Source organism: Arachis stenosperma, chromosome 1 (genome assembly GCF_014773155.1).
Source record: "Arachis stenosperma cultivar V10309 chromosome 1, arast.V10309.gnm1.PFL2, whole genome shotgun sequence".
In the NCBI taxonomy this organism is placed as follows: domain Eukaryota; kingdom Viridiplantae; phylum Streptophyta; class Magnoliopsida; order Fabales; family Fabaceae; genus Arachis; species Arachis stenosperma.
Genome location: NC_080377.1, coordinates 5,850,675 through 5,873,028, shown reverse-complemented (window position 1 = coordinate 5,873,028; position 22,354 = coordinate 5,850,675). Strand labels below are relative to the sequence as shown.

General features: G+C 32.8%; 3 protein-coding genes and 1 pseudogene across 5 annotated transcripts; 2 read left to right on the top strand and 2 right to left on the bottom strand.

The window, feature by feature from the left end:
- Positions 1–64: 64 nt before the first annotated feature.
- On the bottom strand, positions 65–3,560 carry LOC130939429 (mannosyltransferase APTG1-like; annotated as a pseudogene).
- Positions 3,561–9,119: 5,559 nt separating this feature from the next.
- On the top strand, positions 9,120–13,175 carry LOC130966347 (protein NRT1/ PTR FAMILY 8.1-like). 2 transcript variants are annotated; one of them, XM_057891139.1, is made up of 5 exons: positions 9,120–9,235; positions 9,597–9,745; positions 9,993–10,210; positions 10,724–11,283; positions 11,707–13,175. In XM_057891139.1, the coding sequence occupies exons 2-5, from the start codon at positions 9,640–9,642 to the stop codon at positions 12,539–12,541; spliced, it is 1,719 nt and encodes a 572-aa protein (XP_057747122.1). In that variant the 5' UTR covers positions 9,120–9,235; positions 9,597–9,639; the 3' UTR covers positions 12,542–13,175. The 2 variants fall into 2 exon arrangements, with proteins under 2 accessions (XP_057747122.1, XP_057747127.1); XM_057891144.1 differs by lacking the exon at positions 9,120–9,235 and adding an exon at positions 9,236–9,429.
- Positions 13,176–15,345: 2,170 nt separating this feature from the next.
- LOC130962864 (uncharacterized) lies at positions 15,346–16,871 on the top strand. 2 transcript variants are annotated; one of them, XM_057889023.1, is made up of 2 exons: positions 15,346–15,515; positions 15,851–16,871. In XM_057889023.1, the coding sequence occupies exons 1-2, from the start codon at positions 15,482–15,484 to the stop codon at positions 16,297–16,299; spliced, it is 483 nt and encodes a 160-aa protein (XP_057745006.1). In that variant the 5' UTR covers positions 15,346–15,481; the 3' UTR covers positions 16,300–16,871. The 2 variants fall into 2 exon arrangements, with proteins under 2 accessions (XP_057745006.1, XP_057745010.1); XM_057889027.1 differs by lacking the exon at positions 15,346–15,515 and adding an exon at positions 15,520–15,751.
- Positions 16,872–18,769: 1,898 nt separating this feature from the next.
- LOC130961259 (protein OCTOPUS-like) lies at positions 18,770–21,255 on the bottom strand. Its single transcript, XM_057887031.1, has 2 exons — positions 21,139–21,255; positions 18,770–21,039 (listed from the first exon to the last, which is right to left on the bottom strand). Exon 2 carries the CDS (start codon positions 21,003–21,005, stop codon positions 19,302–19,304), a length of 1,704 nt encoding a protein of 567 aa, XP_057743014.1. The 5' UTR covers positions 21,006–21,039; positions 21,139–21,255; the 3' UTR covers positions 18,770–19,301.
- Between the last annotated feature and the right edge of the window lie 1,099 nt (positions 21,256–22,354).

The following is a 22,354-nucleotide window of genomic DNA, read 5'->3' as shown; positions in this document are numbered from 1 at the left end:
GTTATTAAAAGTAAATTTCTCTGTCTTTGTTTCAGGTATAACAGATTCGTACGTCCGTGTTGCTAATGACAATGAACCAGCTAAAAAACTGTATAGCAAGAGTGGTTTTGTCTATGAAGATGATGAACCTGCATGGCAGGCTAGGTTTCTAGACCAACCCCGAAGGCTTCTTCTGTGGAAAGGCCTAGCAAGCAGCTAGTTTGACAATGTTTCCTCTATAATGCTCCGAGTCCGAGTACCTAATGTTCTATATAGTAAGAGAGCATTCACTGTGTGTTCATCCAACTTGTTCTGAAAATGTACACCTTAGTTCATATTATTTATTTTTCTTTTCATTATGAACCCCAAAGTGTAAAGCATTTTGCCATTTGATATGGTTAGAAATCTTCCAAGGAAAATTCGTTGATGATAGATAGATCACTACTCTTGATAACAAACCAGTCATTATTACATCCTCATTACACTCCCTTAAAATACAAAACTGTAGATCATCTCTAACTGTGTTAGGGAGGAATTTACAAACTATCCAGTGCAAATTTTGGAGGCAAAAAATACACTGTTGTACAAAGTTTTCAAATCACCAATGTCAATTTTCAAGAGAAACCTGAAGGAATTGACACCAACTGTGGATACTGAGTCCAAAACTATGCATGGCGGATAATCATTCACTGCCTTGTATGGACGTAGACAACAATCGATGCTTGAAGTTCGCGATCCACCTTGAAGTGAGCATTAAAAAATCTTCTTTCCTGTTGTTAAAATCCCAATATAAGCAAATGATTAAAAATTACCCTCAATAATAATAAATAACAAAAAACTAAGCAGCAATTTCTTTACAATATTCTTATTATTACCTCTCTATAATCATATGAATTTAATAAGTTCTTCAATTTTTGTTCTTCCGAATCAAATAAAACAATGTGGCTCGGAAGGGACATATTTTTTGCATATTCGGATAAAAATGAAATAGGATCCATCAGAAAATGGTCAGACTCATCAAGAACTCCTCTCTCTTCGCTGCAGAACACAATAAAATTAATAAGAATTGTTATTTCAGTCCCAATGAAGATTACAAGCCACTCCAGGATTGTGAATTCCAAACCTTGGTGTGCAGTCCAGGAATCGCATTGGCAGGTCGCGATGCAGTACGGAGTAGTACGGGGTGGCATGGCAAGGAGTTAGAAATAGGATGTTTTTCACTTTCCCATGACGAGCTTCTCTGGCAAGGTAGTTCATAACATCCTCAGGTCCCCTCTGTTTTGAAAGTAAAGAATATATAAAGTATTTTTCATAGATGTTCACAAAAGATCATTAAGATAACCCCTCAATTGTAAATGAAGAATAGTGACAATACCTGATGAACCAAACTCATATACAGCGACATTGGAATATTGGTAGCAAGCAAAAATATGACAGCAAGTACCATCTTCAGAGAACAATTGGTACACTTCTTTGAAGATTCTTTTCCTTTATAACCAGGCAAACCAGGATCTTCTATCATAGCCAAACAATAACCACAGAAGATCAGAGCTATGGGAAGAACGGGCAACACAAACCTGTACTTCATAGTAATTATTATCATAAACCAATTAAAACCAGCAGGCCATGTATACACTTATATATGTATGAATAATTTTGATTGAAGTACCTGAACTCCTTGTGACCTAGTACACTATATAAACCCAGAACCCAAGCAAGAAGACAAGCGTATCTCCACTGTTTTGAATAAATGATACCAGCTATGCAAAATGGTAAGAAAGAGAAGATCATCACTGGAAATCCCTGAGTGAAGTACCAGTGCCACTTGTGAGTTCCATAATAGTCTCCGCCCGAAGAAAGAAAATTGAATTTTAGAAAATTAAGTGGTACTAGAATCCATGTGCCATACATGATACGATCTAATAAGCAGGTAAGTCCGAGCACCAGCATCCTGATACAAAATAATAAAAATAATTTGCCCTAAATCAGACATCTGTGATTGACATTTGAAAGCTGAAATGTTAGATTAATGTGACTGCAGCCAATGCAACAAAATAGGTTCCCTGGAATATACTGCTGGAATAAGAGTTCCGATAATCTAACCCAACTTGGTATTTAGATAGATATGGAAGATAACACATTGTGAAACGAGAAACTCCCCCATTCCCAACTAAACATACCCGATTGGTGCGACCTCCAAAAAAAGGAGTTTCAATTTGTAACGTTCCTTTGAAAATTCAAGGAGGCCAACATACAGCCATATGATTGCACTTGTTGGTCGGATCGCACAAGCTAATGCTGCCAAAACTAAACCCCACTTCCTTGAAACAGTGGAACTTCTACTAGAAGATCTCATGCAGGGCCAAAAGTATAGAGATACAAGTGTAAGAACAGTCTCCAAGCTATTTGATAGCGTACGAACAGAACAATAGATCATAAACCAATTGGCCAACTGGGAAAAGAGCTGTACCAGTTAAGTTTTTATATACCAAGGGGAGAAAGTGTTCCTATATTATAATGGCCGCATGCATTTTTAACATAAAACAGATTAAAAGAAAAGGATACAGCCCATTTTGTGCAACATTGTCACCAAAGAGAACTGCAGAAAGTTTGTACAAGTATAAATCACCAACTGCAGCAAACACAGACTGCAGCAGCCGTGGAGCCTTCCTCTAAGAAGCAAGGACCAGAGAATAGAATTAGTGGAATCATATCCATAAAACGAGACAAGGAAGATACTCAAGTTGCATGAATCTTATTCCAGTTAAAAACGGAACCTATTATAGAAACATATCAAGTTTTATGAAGTGAATCAAATACATGAACCCTTCATTAGCTGTTAGAACTATCACTGATTGAAAGGATACAAATCTCAATTATAGCCTGCATTTTTGCTTGTCAAAAGAATACAGAAACTACATAAAAGCATGAAGTATGCCTCAGTTCATCAAAGATAACATCACATGCTTCTAAGCTAGCCTTCAATATGCAATGGCAGATAAAACGACTCAAACTGAAGTTGTATAGTTACAGGGAGATTGAAATCAAAGTGGTTTAATGAGAACATAAAAAGGATTAGAAAGAAACAAGTTTACCATAACCAAAGGGGTATCAAGATGCAGAAAGGCAAGAACTTTATAGAGCGGAACAAAGAGCAGCGGGTGTAAGTAGCTTCTGATGCCCCTTTTCCATTCCCACGTTAAATGGCCGTATCTGGAATAAACCATCTCCGATCAGCACTTACGATTGGAAGTGAAGAAGAAAGATGGGAAATTCGGGTGAAGAATGTAAAATAAGGTATGCACCCAAATGCAATGCGATGCGCAACCTCGGGTCCCTGCCAGTGTTCATCTGGATTGAAGTATGTCTGCACCAAAAGAGAGTTCAGCATTCGAAACACCAAACAGAAAAAGAACACTCGTTTCTCTGAAGAGAAGAACGACGCGGAATAATCTGAGTCAGATTTGCGAGAATCCCGAGATTCGTGTTTCTGTTTATCTACGTCGTTTTTGTGTCTTCGTCTCATTGCTCTGTGATTGTGAATGCGAATGGTGATGTTGTCTACTCTCTTTCTATTTTCTTCTCTGTTGCGTTGGAGAGAGAGAGAGAGAGAATACAGAATGACGAAGAAGAACGAGATGGGCTTATGGATCTAATCCACCCGATACAAATTGGGCCAAACATTTCTTTCCATCATGGGCTTATCACTTGAGAGGCCCGTTTGTTAACCCAATACATTTAAAAAATATATAAAAACAAAGCTTTTATTAAAATTTGCTCGGTACGCAAGTTGGCACAGATGGATGAGGGTCTATGTCCCTTAACCATCTCTCCCGAGTTCGATATTCACTGGAGAATGGGAATGGAGTTTGCTTGCTTGGGAGAATCGCCCACTTTGTGTGCCTACCCGAGAAAAAAAATTGCTCGGTACTTAATCAACAAAAAAAAAAATAATTATATATCAATATATCATTAGTAATATAAAAATAAAATAATATGAAAATTATTCTAAATTTTATTTGGTAATATTTTAGATTATTTTATACATCACCAAACTCCAAACAAGTTTTTTCATTCCGTTAGATTGTTGTTCTTTCTAAGGTATGTTTCGAATACCTAAAGAATAGAATTTTTCAGAAGAATATTTTTTTAATTTGGAATATAATAAACATATAATTTTTAATTCTCAAAAAAATCTAAAATTTGTATTAATGTGCAAATTAAATCAGACAAAAAAATGTCAGATTTATAATTTTATTATTACTAAAGATTAAAATATTAAAATTATTCTTATTAAACAAATAAAAAAAACAAACAAAAAATACAAAGATAAAATAGTAAAAAATACAAAATTCATTTCATCCATATATTTAATTATTCCAAATCATAAATTTAAATTTAAATTTAAAATAGAATTAGAATTCATTTTTAATAGAAATAAAATTCTTTTTTTACTTTAATATTTTCCAAACACATTTTTAGAGGCGGATTGGTTTGGACGTTTTATTTTCATTTTTGATAAAAATAATGATAAAGTCTGAAAATATAATTGATGAAACATTTTAAAAATATCTTCAACAAAAATGTTTCCAAAAGAACAGAACAAAGTTAAAAATACTATTTCTATATTGGGTAGTGCTAGGGAGCCAATGGCTTAAGTGTACAATGTGTACAATGGGCTAAATTTTTTATCCATGAATAAAATGAACATCACCATACTAGCTAGAATAACCATCCGATACCAAGGATAACCATCCGGATACCAAGGATAATAAACATCTCAATAAAAAATTAAACTGATTTTGGGGTTCACCAAGGATCGAACTCTTGACCTTTCGAATCTAGAACTCTAATACTATATCTGAAACCATTCATCCCAAAAGCGTAACCTGACAGGACAATGTAACACTAATGGTCATATCTCTAATACTTCTTAAACCTCCATTGTACACATTGTACGCTTAGGTCATTGGCTCCCTAGACTTTTTCTTCTATATTTTCACTGTTTTGAGTTTTAACTTCTAAATATATTTCTAACTCAAAACACCATATTTTCAGTTTCGGAATAAATGTTCGAATCGTTCCTATTTTTTTTATATGATTTTTTTTCTCATGTCACGTTCACCTAGTATTTTTAATGTTCTCTAACTCGGTTCTTAATGTCAATTCCTGCTTGGGCATCCATTCTTTACTTTAACAGTTTAACTTATGCATTCTCTTTGAAAAGATGAAATTTTTTTCAAGTTATTTTTATTATTTCATTTGACCCTTTTATTTTTTTTTTCTAATTATATTTTAGTTTTAATTTTTGTATCTTTAGACTATATAAACAAGGTAAGTAAAAAAATAAAATAAATTTCTAATACAATTATATTTATTAAGTTCTTTTATTTAGTATTGAGTATGTACTTTTTTTAATTAAAAATAGTAAATAATAGGTTAACTAAGCACCTAATTATTCTATTGAATTTTTTACTGAATTTTTTTCGTTTATTTGTGTTGCATTTAAAATATTAATATTTTATCTACATAAAGAACTAGTAAATATAATCCATACGAAAAAATTATTAACTAATAAAATAATCAAATGCATATTACATAAATTATAATTTACAAATCATATATTTTATTCTTCTGACCTTATTGATCTACTATTTTAAACTATCACATAATTATCTTTTTTTACATACCTGCATTCATATATTGAGGAAACTCAAATGCATGCATAGTTTTTAAATTCAACAACCGCATGAAAAGAAAACTCCTAAAATAGTTGTTGGTTTGCCAGTGTATTTACGATTTCTGTCACATTTGCGTTCATAGTGTCGTCAGCTTCGTCTTCGTCTTCACCCGGACCAATGATCTCGTAATTACTTTCAAATTCCTCCTCACTATCACTATTATAATCTTTCAATTCAATATTTCGGTCCACTTCAGATTGCTCGAACTCAATATACAGTTCGATGCACGACATTCGATGGCGATTTTCAATATACATTGAAAATATTTCATGCATGCTCGCTCCATCCGTCACATATTTGGTTTGAAATTGAACGAACCTACCAAACACGGATAAAGGATACCTGTACAAAATATACAATACTCTCCTAGATATTTGAGGATCTATCTTTTTACATATTACACCTTTTAATTCCTCAAACGACAATGTGTACGGAATAACAACATCTAACGAATTTTCACATACAAATTGAACTCCTTCATACGTTTGTAATAAAATTTATCCATAACAATATATTTTTAAAATAACTCTATCATCTATAATAATATACGTATACTAAACACTCTCAATCTCACTATTATTTTTTTTTTTAGAAAAATAAAGAAGAAGAAGAAGAACCAGAAAAGAGGAGCAACATTACTTCTTGATTTTTTGAAATAGACTAAGAAAAAGAAGAACTAGTGGAGAGTTCTCTAAATGATCTTTATGTATAGATACAACAATAAATGATCTTTATGTATGGATACAACAATAAGTAAATCGGACGGTCCGACCGTCTCCTAACATTTTAAATTTTTTTTATAATACTAATCGGATCGTTCAATTAGTTTTAAAAAAAAATTCTCTGTCCAAAAAATTCTGAATTCAATTTCAATACCTAAGAAATTCTGCTCCACACAAATTGAACAGTCCGATTTATGTCCTTCTTTCTACAATGAAATCGGACGGTCTAATTTTTTTTCACTAAAATAAAAAATTAAACGTCGTCACAACGGTGTATATCCCTCCAATACTTCATAACTCAACCTAACTCACATGTCAACCTCGTATAAAAAAAATTAGCCAATAAACAAATTTCAATAGTTGCAATAATTCTTATGATAAATTTATTTAAATTGGTTAGAAAAAATTAAGTCAACACAGCATGTTACGACTTGTCAACATGCATTTGTCATTACTCATGTGGACATGATAATTGATGATAAATGAATGACGTAATTTTCAAACCACAAATATTGATTAATTTTGTTAATGGAAGGTGTATACAGTATACATTTTACATTTGAAATTGTTACTTGTTAGATGTTCTTTTTCAAACGTCTTGTGAAGAATTATACTGTGTTGATAACACGCGACGAAACTAATAAAATAATCTTAAAATTTTATTTTAATAATATAAAACAGATCTAAATAAATACTTGATTATGTTAGTAAAAAATTTTTTTTTTATTTGTACGATACAAAGGCACTATGTATATCTATACCAAAATCAATTTTTTTCTTAATAAGTATATTTGAAACAGTCATTAATAATACTGATAATTAAACGTTCTTTTTGTGTGTTATATATTGATACGATAATTTAACTTTTCATCTTTATAGAGATTAAATTTATGAACTTCAAGATATAAGATTGATGGTTAAAAATTAAAATATCATTGTTATGGAATATCTCTCTTTTAATTTATAGAGTGATGATAAAATAATGTGAAAGCTCTATCCAAAAGAGTGCTTTCCAATTTCCGTATAATATAAGCCAATAAGAGGTCCCCTTTTTGTTTTTTTTTTTTTCCTCCTTTTTGAAAGTAATTGCGTATTAGCTTTTCCTGAAGCAAACATTATTAATATTAAAAAAGAGTTTAGCTATTATTGCTTTGGCACTTTGTGTTCATATTGATTCCCCACACGCTTGTGTAGCCTCTCTAAAAGCACAATTTTTTTGTCTTTCAATCATTAAGTCTTACACCATAAAATATATCCCTAAGTTTTGTTTAACTAACTAATATAAAAGTTTATTAAAATATTGAATTTATTCCAATTATTAACATTTAATATTCCAATTATATAAACATTTAACTCTTGTAATATTTAGCTTTATCATTACGTATAACAATAATATATAACTAATTCAGTTCAAAACAATATATGATTAATAATACAAAAAACCTATACTTACATAACTAAATTAAAATTTACCATTTAATATTATTATAATATATACAATAAGCTATTTTCATGTATTATTTGTATTTTACATCTTATAATATAGTTTTGGCATTACAAACAATGAAGAGAATTTCTCAGTTCTCATGTCTTCAACTCTATCTAAAGAGTAATATAACATGTTTCTTGGAAGATTGCATAACTGAATATATTTTAAATGATCATTATTTTATTTTGCCAATTATTATGCTTTGTAGCATTTTATGGACAATGGATAATATATGTAATTCAATTCAATTATTATTTTTTTCTCCTTACTTGGATAAGAAATGAAAAAAAATGAGTTTAACTAAGAAATCAATTATTTTTCAATTAATATTAGTTATTTTTTAAAATTATCCTTTTATGATAAATTTTGAATTCTAAATATTAAATCCTCTAAAAAAAAAGAGAATTTAAAACAATTTTATTATAAAAAATTAATATTAACTAATTAAAAATTGATTTTTCATACTTATTCATACTAGCACTCTATGTAAACAGTACTAAGTATGAACATAGACTAAAAAATTGAAAAGTCATAGATAACTCATAATGTCCAGCTGACCTAATAACTAGTAGAAGAATCAAAACTTGTCTAAATTTTCTGTGTGCTTTATGTATTTGTCTTTCAGATAAGGTTAGATACTTGGATACCCAAATTAAAGTTTAAACTATTATTATATATTTATCTGTATCTCTCAAAGTCTCAATCATTACATGTGGTGGAGACAAGTCAACAAAGACTCATACTATGAGCCTCTGATTACCTTATAATATTCTAACTTCAAGTCACTTTAAAGATTCGTTAAAATTTATTAAGAAGCCTCTGATTACAAATTATACACTAATTTCATTTAAATTTTAGTTAATAATATACTCAATATTCTTGTATTGAGTAAAGTATAATGTTAAATATATTAGTAAATATAACAATAACTTTTTCTAGAAGAAATGATCAATTCAATTCTTGATGGTTACAATTTGACAAAATGTTCCAAAATTTAAGCAAAATTAAAGAAGTACTTTTTTTTTAATGGTTAAATTCGTACTTTTTTTAGTGATTAAAGTCATAATTTACTCTTCTTAAAATAAAATTTAAGAGAAGTCAAAGTAAAGTGTAAAATTAAGATAGAATAGTGATGAATTTTTTTATTTATTAATCTCAAGCATAATCATTAATAAGTAGTATAATTTTTCCAAATATTCAAAATACAAGGGCAACCTAGAAAGCAGTATTTAAGGTTCCAATATTTGGATCATTATTCTACTCTTCACATGCTTGCATAAGTTGGCAACTTCAGCATTCACAAGGTTAGAGAGATTCACTTCTTTCATTCACATGCTTTTAGGTTTATCCTCTCAGATTCTGACTCTACTCTGCAGCCAAAAAGTTGAAAAACACATTTGTTGCTACTTTATTACATCTTTACTTGTTCTGGATTCTTGTTCTTGAATCCTTGATCTTCATTGAAATATTGGATTGTTCATTGTTGCTTTCTTTTTGGGTAACTATATTGATTCAATCATAATTTCTATAGTTTTGTTCTTCTTCTAAAGGCATCATCTTTTTTTTAGCAAAGCTTTTGTAGTTATTATTATTACTTGCTTGTCTTCCAAAATTCAAAAACAATATTCATTCTAATTTATGATTCTGTCCATTTTTTTTTCTTAGTATCTGAATTCCTGAATACTTGGGGCAATTCTGAAATACAATAATGGAAGAAGATGATGTTTACACAAAAGATGGAACAGTGGATTACCTTGGAAATCCAGCAAACAAAAAGAAAACAGGAACTTGGAGAGCATGCCCTTTTATCTTGGGTAATTTTTTTGTGTCTGTTGCATTTCCAACTATATGTTTATTAGGGTATGATAATGATATTAAAATTACTCTGGTTCCAGAATATCCGTCATCTTAAAATTTTGGTACGTTGATAACTAAATGTATTTGGACACAAATCGTATCCAAATACATTAAGTTTTGAACGTACCAAGATTTCAGAATGACGGGTATTTTAGAACCACGGACGAATAAGGAAATTAGTGCTTATAATTCATTTACTTACAGGAAATGAATGTTGTGAGAGATTGGCTTACTATGGTATGAGCACAAATCTGGTGCTTTATTTCAAGGAGAGGCTACATCAGCATAGTGCTACTGCTTCCAAAAATGTGTCTAATTGGAGTGGAACATGCTACATAACACCACTGATTGGAGCATTTCTTGCTGATTCATATCTTGGTAGATATTGGACCATTGCATGTTTCTCAATAATCTATGTTCTTGTGAGTATAAACCTCTTCAATCTATAACTGTCAATTTGAACAACCATTGTGTTGATGCATTCATTAATCTATCCGAAAATCGGGTAGTTTTGTCTGCGATGTCATCTTTCATAGATAATTTTGGTACTTCACTCTTTAAGATACCATTTGAAGGCGAGACTTGGAGCAACAGTTGAGTTGTCTCCGTGTGACTTCAAAGTCACGGGTTCAATTTATCAGGTTAGGCTGCGTACATTACACCCTCTAGTGCGGCCTTCCCCGGATCCAGCGTTAATGCAGGATGCTTGTACACCTCTTTTAAGATACCATTTAGTCCGAATTGGCAAAATGATATATAAAGAGCGAAGTACCAAAGTTTTGAAGCTCCAATAGTGAGAACTGAATTGCTGGAACTTTTTCCTTGTTGCATATAACATTAGTACATTAAATTGATTCCAAAATCCCAATGCATTCAAAAGTAAAACCAATGTTTCTGTCTAAAAAGGATATAAACCTGTTCTTGTTATTGACCAGGGAATGACACTATTGACATTATCTGCATCAGTTTCTGGTATAAAACCAACTTGCCATGGCCATGGAGATGAAAATTGCCATGCCACCACTCTAGAAAGTGCAGTGTGCTTTACAGCTCTTTACCTTATAGCCCTTGGAACAGGTGGAATCAAGCCATGTGTTTCATCCTATGGAGCAGACCAGTTTGATGATGCTGATCCGGTGGAGAAGGAACACAAGAGTTCTTTCTTCAACTGGTTCTATTTCTCAATTAACATTGGTGCTCTTATCGCTTCTTCGCTGTTGGTATGGATTCAGGACAATGTAGGATGGGGATGGGGATTTGGAATACCAGCAGTGGCCATGGCTATTGCAGTGGCAAGTTTCTTTTCAGGTACTCGGCTGTATCGAAACCAGAAGCCCGGAGGAAGCGCCCTCACTCGGATTATTCAGGTCATAGTAGCATCCATGAGGAAGTATAATGTTAAAGTGCCTAATGATAAGTCTCAGTTGTATGAAATTGCAGACACTGAGTCTGTTATAGAAGGAAGCAGGAAGCTTGATCACACAGATGAGTTAAGGTAAAGCAGTGCAAAAACAAATTTGTGATTTTTCATAACTCAGAATTAAGAGAAATTTTGTGATCATATTTGAATCCTGATATATGACATGCTGTCCTAAAAATTTGTATTTTTATCCACATCCCCATTTTAGCTTAAGCTTTTGGGAAAATAGTTTTATGACATGGTACCAGAGTTTCTATAACCTAAAGGTCTAGAATTCGATTTTTGTTGATCCCAAAAGAAAGGATTTCAGTATAAGGCAAATAAAAAGAGAAAGAAAGCCTATGCAAAAATATACAGAAATCCAAAAAAAGCTCTTGCGTGAGTCGGCTTAAGCTTCTGGTAGAAATGGTTTCATGAGAAGTTGGACAAGAAAAATTGTCCTGAAAAGCATGTTTCATGCTATCAAATGGGATTTAAGAGTATTATTGTTTGTAACAGGTTTTTTGACAAAGCAGCAGTGGTTGGACAGTTAGATAATCTGAAGGAATCAGTGAATCCATGGAGACTTTGCACTGTAACTCAAGTTGAAGAGCTGAAATCCATTCTGAGATTGCTTCCAATATGGGCAACCGGCATTGTTTTCGCCACTGTCTACGGCCAAATGAGCACATTGTTTGTGTTGCAAGGACAAACCATGGATACTCGCGTAGGCAACTCCTCTTTCAAGATTCCACCAGCATCCCTTTCCATATTTGACACCCTCAGTGTCATATTTTGGGTTCCGGTTTATGACCGGATCATTGTGCCGGTTGCTAGGAAGTTCACCGGCCACAAGAATGGCCTAACACAACTCCAGAGGATGGGAATAGGCCTCTTCATATCCATATTTTCCATGGTGGCCGCCGCGATTTTGGAAGTCATTAGGCTGAGAATGGTAAGGAGGCATAATTACTATAACCTTGATGAGGTTCCAATGACAATATTCTGGCAGGTACCTCAGTACTTCCTCATAGGTTGTGCTGAAGTGTTCACATTCATTGGCCAGTTGGAGTTCTTCTATGAACAAGCGCCGGACGCGACAAGGAGCCTGTGTTCTGCTCTGTCACTACTCACTGTTGCCCTTGGACAGTACCTGAGCTCGCTACTCGTAACCATTGTTACAAGGATCAGTACTAGGAATGGCAGCCTTGGATGGATACCAGACAACCTCAACTATGGTCATGTTGACTATTTCTTTTGGCTATTGACAGTTCTAAGTGTCCTGAATTTGATAATATATCTGGTGGTAGCACAGTTTTATACCTATAAGCGAGCTGTCGGAACTCTCCGGTGAAAAAACCGATCACATGTAGGTTTTCAGCTTGGAAACATCCAAACTATGGTTCAAGCGAAAGCTGCTCCCTTGTTGCTTTCGCTCGAATCATAGTTTTGAAGTATTAGAGTAGTGTTATTTGAACATAACTGTCATCGTATTTTGTGCTGACATATCATTCGCCTGTTGGTAATAATGGTATGGTATGTTTGAAATATGAAGATGGTTATGTTCAAGAAACATTTCTCATAAAAGTTATGTTGCTGAATCCTAGATTATGAAGTTTGTGAATGAGTGTCATCCTTTGGTATTTGTAATCTTGGTTTTCTATTTACAATTTTAGATAGAGTTAATGTTACTGATTAGTAGCATACAGAAATCAATCTCAATGTGAAATCTTTGTAATTCTTCAAAATACCACAAAGTGTAAAGTTCTCATTGTAAAATTATTGCAACTTCATGTGAACATTCTTCTTGGTGAAAGGTCTCTTTTCATCAGCATATTTTAATGAATTTAATTGTGATAGCAATATCATCAGCTTTGAAACGATGTTTGACTCTCATGAAGTCATGATGATGATGATGATGGTGGTTTTTGAAGTTACAAAAATAATAATTCTACATGAATTAATTGATGAAATAAAATATTTTAGTATGTATGAAGGTTTCATTTCTGCAATTTCACTCTTCCAAACTCAAATAATTACTTCCTTAATCTTAATATATATTCTCCCAATTTTCACGCATTCTATTTGATTCCTTCACAACAACAACAATAATAATCATAATTATTATTATTATTGTTATTGTTATTATTATTTGAGAAATTTCTCGTGTTTTCTCATTTGTCAGTTTAATATATGTATGTTTAAGTGTTTAACACCTACAATTAATTAGATCCAGATCACCCGTCTATATGAACACCTCAATAACAATATAATTTAATTTTAATATAATATTTTTCAATAATGATATAACAATATATTAGGAAAATGAACAACACTACAACAACAATATATATATTTTTACTTTTTAGTAACTCGTTTAATAGAAAAAAAATGAAAACTCTCAATATTACTCACATTCTTATAGTAACTTTTCTTTAAGAAAAAAAGAGATTCTACTATGTTGAAGACTTTTTCTTTTTTTTAGGTGTTGAAAACACATGTGCAGGCTACAGTAATGACAGGTGGTGAATGAAAAAGCATGGGAAATTGAGTCTCTGCTTTATAGCAGATGATGGGTTTTACAGAGTAGCATCTGTCGATTACTTACCTAACATTATAAACAACAGGTGTGTAAGCAACCGACGGATGCTATTCTGTGACATCTATAATCTACTACAAAGCAGAAACTTAGCTTCCTCATGTATTCTCACTCACCACCTGTCATCCCTGCAGCCTGCACATATGTCTTCAACACTAAAAAAAAGAAAAACCTTCAACATAGTAGAATCTCCCTCACAAAAATAATACAAATATTTCGTGTAAACAAAAATTTTTTACTAACTTAATTGTTAAGTGTGTACGTTAGTGTTGATGTTGCTTTCAAAATGTAAGAGATAAAATTTGTATTGAATTTTCTTGATTTTCAAAGACTTGAGTGGTTATATGATACGTTTTTAACTAGTTTTGTTAACTTGTCAAATTTTGAGAAATTTCTTTATAATTTTGTAGTTTCTAGTAGTGATAGCCTTTCATTCATTAATTTATGCAAGTAATTTTGTATTCATATTAGCAATTTTAAAAAATTTTAATTCAACTTAAATTCTTCCACTTAATTATAAGTCCTTGATAACTTTAGTTTAATTGTAAACAATTATATAAATTTAAATGAATAACAGAATTTTAGCTAATATGTAGTCAATATCTGTATTTTTTCTTTTTTTTTTTTCTTAACAAAAATTGAAAATCAAGCCTAGGTACTTATGTAGTTAGTTGAATTCCCCCCCCCCCCCCCTTATATTTCTACAAAAATTTAGCCAACATAATCTGATTGTTTTAGGAGTTAAATATTGTTATTTCCAAATTGATAATATTACTTCATTTCATAACACTTTGTTGAATTGTTGCCATAGACACATTTTAGATACGAAAATTGTTTAACAAGCGTATCTTCTGTGTGTAATCGTGTTTTAATAAAAAATAAAAAAGGTTTTGTTCTGAACACGTTTAGACACACTTAAATAAAAAGATTCTTTTCTGAATACTTTAGATACACTTAAATACTATCATATATTAACGTGTTTAGCCTTATTCTTAACATATATTTTTTAAATGAGTTTAAAAATAGCATATATTATTATTTATTAAAACAAAAAATATTTTAAATACTTTATATAATTAAAAAATTAAAATATTTTAATATCAATAAAATATCAAAATTTTATTATAATTTATCTAAATATAATTTATATTTTATATATATGTCGTGTTTCCGTATCTTATAAGAATTTAAAATTCGTGTATCCGCGTGTTCTGTGTCGTACCGTATTCGTGTCGGTGTCTGTACATCATAGGTATATTCTCAATTCTCAAAGCTATCAATTTTCTCCTTTTTCTTTTTCAACATGAGCAAAAAAAAGTGTATTATTAATTACCCTTTTGTATATCTAAATATGTTTTTGTTAACAAATATTTTTAGGGCATTAGTTAAGGTTACCATTAGGAAATTTTTTTTATCCTTTTTAATAAATGTATTATAATATTAACTTTCCCATAAAAAAAAAAAAAACTTTTTTTTGTCTTAGAAGTTGTGAGTAATTTGAAAAGAGGATATAAGTGTTATTAAAAGAAATCAGTGTTATTATTTATTAATTTGAAAGTAATGAAATTCATCCTTTTTTTATTTATAAAATAACTTTTCCACATTTGAATTATGAACTCATGATTTTGAAGGGTGACACAAACAACTCCCACTCCCACCCACCCAAAATCAAAGACTAGAACTTGGACCTTTCAAATGTTCCCCAAGCGTTTTCAGGACCCCAAAACAGGTATCTTTCAATCAATTATTCTTAAACCATTTCTTCAAGATGTGTTTGGTTTCTACTTTTCTCTTCTATTTTTAATTTTAATTAGTATAAAAAATATCACTTTTTGCTATTTTCTATTTTAGATTATGTTAATAAAACAGTAACAAGTAATTTTTTTGAAGTGAAACATGATGTGCTTGGGGAGCTATGATTTTTCAATAGAACTCCAAATTTTGTTACCAACTGCTCGATGAAATGTCTGAACGAAAACTTCTGATGCTCTTTTTCCTTTACTTTTTTTTTCTCTTTCTTTGTTTCTTTTGAACTTATTCTACACTGTGTTTCATTGATTTCAGGTTTCAAGATGCTGAGTTCAATGCATGCCAAGAAATACCTGAAGAAAATTGGGTTTGAAAGTGAAGATTACTTCTTTTGGAAACAAGTTGGGAAAGCCCTACTTTGCACCTACACCATAATGGGTGGTTTTTGGCTTTACAATGGTGGAGCTTCAAAGTTGAAGCCTCAGCTGAAGGTAGACCAGGAGCTAGCCGATAACCAGCACCGGCCGGAGGAAGAGCAGGAGCTAGACCATAAACAGCACCAACAGTTCCCATTGGCCAGCAATTTAGAAGAAATGAAGGAGTTTGTTTCTGATATTGGAACAAAGATTGGTTTAAAAGGGATGGTTGAGAATGATAAGGAGCTAGAAGGCAAGAAGTTTGAGCAGGAAGCACAGAAGTTGTGGATGAAGATGAGGAAAGAGGTTGTTTCTGAGCTTCAAGAGAAGGGAATTGATGTGGAATGAATGCAATTCAATTCAATGCAATGCAAATGGCCAAATGCCATTTCAGTTGTGAACTTGATTGTGACTAGAGTAGAACACAACATGTTAGGAAACATAATGCATGGTTAGTAGTGAAGTAATACTTTTCTGTGTATAAATAAATGTTTGTGTTAACATTGAATGTTATCAAAATTGGACCGGATCGGCCATTTGGTCCGAACGGCGGTGTACTAGCTGCTTGTTTTATTCGGTTCTCCAATTAGATCAGATATGCACAAAACTCCGGCAAACCTGGAATGAACGGCCTATTTTGAGATCAAGCCGGACTGGTTCGAAGGCTAGAACGACACCGTATTTGAGGTTGGAAATAATTCAAAAATTTCAAGGTGTGTTACCCCTCCTCTACAACCATTTATGTTTGTATATTTATCTAATTAAATAGAATTCAACCAGTTTGACCAGTGATTCATTGGTGGTGGGTTCACTAATAACCCTATGTTTTGGCTGAGTTGATTACTAATCTGGGTTTAGTGAATATGCATTGAATGGTGATAAATGGAGGGAAAAAATGATTAGTATCAACTTTCAATTCACTATGGGCGTTTAGCTTATCTTTGTTTTTTTTCTCACTTTCATATTTACAAGATCAGGTAATATGAATGGAACAAAATTGTCAAGTGGGTCATTGTTGCTTTGTTCATAAGTCCGATAGGCGTGATTATTTGGCATTACCTTTAGCGTCAGCTTTTGAATTTTGATGTCACGTAGGGCAACAATAATATGATCAGTTGTTAAAAGATTATAGAGAAAGTTAGTCAAACTATGATTACAAGATGGTGAATTATATGGTAAAGATGTAAATTTACAGATTTTTCCTTTTATGGGATAAAAGAGAAATTAAAAAAAATAAGACCCACACTTTGAATAACAATAAAATAATAAAAAATAACTATAAAAGAAATTTATTTTCACTCTCTATATCACTCAATCTGTATAGTAGAGTGCCCCTTACAAGATAATATAGAACGAGTATAATTGCAAGTGGAATTGCTAAAAGGAGAAATTTCTCTTCATCACAAGTAAATAAAAAAAGAAGAGAACCTCAATGGGGAAAAAATTTAAGCATGGAATCCATTATTGTATCTCAGTGGTGCTGGTGCACCAATGCACTAGTACTATGAAAAGTAGTTGCCAAAGTTTCAAGACACTCAGAATCCAGTCTTGATATATCTTTTTGATGTTTTTGAAAATAAATTATATATTTGAATTTATATTCGTTTAAAACTTAGGAGAATAATTTCATAGATTCGAGTAAAATTTTTAAATTTGGAAGATCTCAAGGAAGGAAACATTCCAAGGAATCAAGGAAGAAAACACAACATGAAGCATTTCTGGCAAACAAGTTATGTGGGACGATGAACAAAATGATGGTTTTAAAAACTTGAAATTGAAGTCCATGTATGTGATTAAAACATTTTCATGAGTGAGACATGTCTTTTTCTGATTCATCATCATAATGTTATATGGTCAAAATGTTGTTGAAATAGTGGCAAAAAAGTGAAAGCCCTTTAGGCAAAGTAATCAACCGACCAATGTTTAAATCAAATCTTCCTAGCTACCAGTCAAGATCTGAAGCTGTGCCACCTTTTTTTATCAACAAAATGATGAAAAATTCAAAAAGAAGTTTCTGAGTAACTATCAGTGGTTGGTGAAGTACATATATCCAGAAAAACCTTCATGGCAAATAATTGGAGTATGGACTTTAAGCATAAGATAGTTCACCAGATAACAGCTACACCGGGACATATATATCAAAACAATTGCAGAGAGATATCAACAACATTATATTATAAAAGTTTAAATACTAAATACAATTTAATAAATCTACAGAAGAACAGCACACTCAGTATTGCTTCTAAAACTGTAAATAATTAGCATCTTGATTAATAGCAGATATTTACTTTTAACATAACCGAAAATACAGATTCTGACTAAGATATCAGACTCTGAAGCAAATCAAATTCAATTATTTACAAATCTATGTCCATGTTTCAAATATACCCAAAGCAGCACATTAATTTAATGAGAATAAAGTTAGAGAAAAGCTAGGCAAAACAACATAAAAGCTTTGATGTCCAATGTAGGTAATATAGATTCTCAGTATGCCATCCTCAATTTTGAGCCATTTAGATTAATAAATAAATAAAGTAATGAATAAAAGAAGTACACTAGAATGCAATGGAAGAAAAAGTTATCAAGTTAGCAACAGCATGCACAAATCATCTTAATGATAAGTTGGAAAAACCAGCATTCATACAAAAGATGAAAAACCAGTACCAATCATTGGAACTATAGTTTTAAGCAATGCAATTCAACAGTACCCCTTAAAAGGATGCAATTTAAATTCTTTCAAGCTCTTGCTTGACAAGATAGACAAGATTAAAATTCTTAATAAATCTTCCTCTTATGCAAATTGCCTGCATGCTCCACATTTTATGGACAATGTGATAAATCTAAATAAAAGAAATTACCATATCAGTAGCCAATGGAATAGATACCTTGATGCCAATGTTTCTTGACTTCAAATTTTTATAACCAAGAAGCAGGATATGGACATTTCAGAGCCCTGAAAAAATATTATCTAACAAGGAAGTTTGTATAACCAACTAGCTCTAGTTCATGAGATCTATGACAATAACATAGTTGAAAGATAAAGTAGAAAATATAAACAAACTTTTTGAGAACTTAGTAACTATCTTCTTGCCTAAATTAAAAAGTTATCTTGCAATAAACTCTAGCAAAATTCAACTATTGTAGACTTATTAATCCTAGCAGTGTTGCAATCAGAAGTTTACCATGCCAATTGCATATGGAAAAGTATACCTATTTCTGCTCCCAACATCACTCTAAAAATAGAAACCAGAATGTAACAATGTGATGTACTTTTCTCTCTTGAACAACAACAGTTCAGACAAGATATGCTTTTACAAACAGCTTTTCAAGACATTTTTGGCCATTGCATTCTAATCCTTTGAGCTACTCTTTCCTGAAATGCTTCGCTTATAGTTCTTCAACGGAGTAAAATAGAACCTTAACAAGCCAGTGTCAACATTACCCGGTGAATAACTAACGCTTCGGTTCCTTTGAAGTGTAAACTCTTTTCTTCCATTCAAAACACTGCCATTAGTCTCTGGAGTACCGACAAATCCATTGACTAAACCATCTGTTCTACAGGGATTTCTACAGCTAACACTATAACTTCGAATAAGCTTCTGGCTAACAGACTCGCTTGTGTTTCCATTAACCACCCTCCTCAGCTTCTGCCAAGACTCGGTGACCGGCTTATTAACAACCGTGTCTCCTGATCCACGCTCTTCTTCTACCGCCTTAGCTTCCCTTTTCCTCTGCACCAACCCCAACTTGTTCAACTTCTTGACCCACTTATGGAACTTATTCAACCCCTTTTGATTATTAACCCCATTTGCAACATCATGGACATTCTTAGAACCAGACATCATTGCAAAAGCAGACTGAACATGACCATTCAAGTTCTCATTCCGTGAATCGTTCTGATCAGTTATCAGCACCTTTGCCCCATAGAACAACTCATTGGTTGCAGGGGAAACCTTGGCATTGGACAACACTCTCAATTCATCAACATCTGCCATTGATTGCTTCCTCCTAGAGCTTGACCTGTCAAAACTCCTCCTCCTCCGCTGCTGATTCATCACATCGGAATAGTAATCTTTGGTCTGAGAAGAACCACCAGGACAATTCTCTCCACCACTTTCCAAACTCACCACCTCTTGTTCCTCCTCATTCTCCTCCAAAACCCTCTCATTAACATGAACCATTGGAGAGAACCTTGCACACGATGTTCTCCCAATCAAATAGCCATCCCAAGAAGCTCGAGCCGCCTCAAACGACAACCTAGAATCGTCCAACGACATTCTTCCTGCATCAACATCAACAGACAATCTCGGATCAGTGTCACACGACCTTCTCCGCAAAAATCCGTACTCTCCAACCTCCGATTGAGTCTCCCTATACCCTCTCATCAAATCACTATCCAAACCGCAGGGTCCATTACCGCCACCGCGTCCTCCGCCGTCATCGTCGGCGGCGGTGGCAGTGTTCTCCTTCGATTTACGTTTCCGCCTCCATTTTCTCAATCTCTTGCAGAAACTCCCCGCAATGTCGATCAAATCTCTCCCAGCGTTCTTCCTTCTTCGCAATTCGAGATCTATGAACTCCTTCATCGTCTTCGTCTCTTCATAATCTTCGTCTGAAACAAAATCATCGACGCAAACCCTTACCGCCTCATTGCCACCGTTCTCACGCTCCTCCACAGTTATCTCGAATCGCGAATCGACGTCGAGGTTCCGATTCAGGCGCTTCTTCTCGTCGCCATCGTCAATGTCGAAGAGGTCCGAAAGCGTGTTCCGGGATGTCGCCGCAGCAGGCAGTCGGACCTCGCAGGACCGACGCCGTGGAACGACGTCGGCGGAGGAGGATGACGGGAGAGGACCACTGCCGGAGCATGATTTGGTGCGACGGAGCTCCGGCGAGCGGCGGGAGCGATGTCCTTGGGTAGCGGGGGGAGGAGGATCGTCGGAGGAGGATTCAATGCCGGCGAGGCGTTCACGGAGGCAAGAAGCGCAGAAACCGGTAACAGGTTTGGTAGGGTGGCGGTGACAGCTGGCAAAACGGTGCGTTTTGGAAGTCATGGAAAGAGTGTGTTTATGTGAACATGTTGAAACACTAAAAAACAGTGAGTGAGTGAGTGAGTTAGTGGAAGTGAAGAAGAAGAAAAGAAGATAATGTAATGTGTTTTAGTGAATTGTGAAGGAAGAGTGTTACCTCTTTTGTGTTGTTACGAGTATCTTTGAAGATTTGTGTGTAGTGTTCTCTTCTGCGCAGAATGAAGGAATCTTTGTGGGTGAAGGGGTGATTATGGATGAAACCGGGTGAAATGGCCAAAGTGCCAAACAGATCCCATAGGAAACCCTTCATAAACCCGGCTTCATTTACTAATATAATGTGTTTTCATAAATTTTAAATAATAAATTTAAAAATTATTATTTTTATTAATATGACCAGATAAAAATTTTTTACGTGTATTAGTCTTTATGTTAAGTTAATAATTAAAAATTCTTAGATAATTTAACTAAATTATCTCTTTAATGATTTATCGATGGACAATCGATTATAATGTATATAATACAATGCAATATTCAAATTTTCGACATTTATTTAAGTAAATAAAAGAATTAATTACTCAACCAATTTAATTTGATTTTATTTGGACAAATTTTATATAGCTCACAGAAAATACGAATATAATATTTCTTAAAAAATATTATGATATTAGAGTTAATATAAGTTCAAAAATACTGTGTCCAAACTTTTTTATAACTAAGTTTAATCAAATTGTTTAAAAATAAAAACTCACACCATTTTTTCTTTCCTTTAACATCGTCCTGTTTCTTCTCCTTACATTCCTTCTTCTTTCTTCTCTTTCTTTAACGGCGTGGTGATTATCATTGTCGCCACTGTAATTATCATTTTTATTGTCACTGCGACCGTCTTTTTCTTTATGTTATTGTTGATATTGTTATTGTTGTTAATTTCTTCTTTTTTTTTTTGTCTTATTATCCTCTTTTATTATCAATTTATCATTGTCAACGTCTTTATATTTTTTATCTTCTTCTTTTATAAATGTACAGAAAATTAGAGCACATAAATTTTGATGCACAACACATAAATTTTTGTGTCTGGCACACAAATTTTAGCATACGGTACAAACTTTTTTTCAAATATCACATGCCCAAAATAACGACAATCAACCAATAAAATACACATGACACAGATTTATGTGAACAACACAAAAATCTTGTTGCATAGCATATAATTTTTTATGTGCATGATCGAAATTTTTTGAGAAATACGTATCTAAAATATTGACTTACCTAACTAACAAAATACATTCGCTCAAAAAATTGTGCTATATGTGCAAAGATTTATGTGCTATGTACAAAAATATGTGTGCTATGTGTAAAAATATTTGTGCTACACC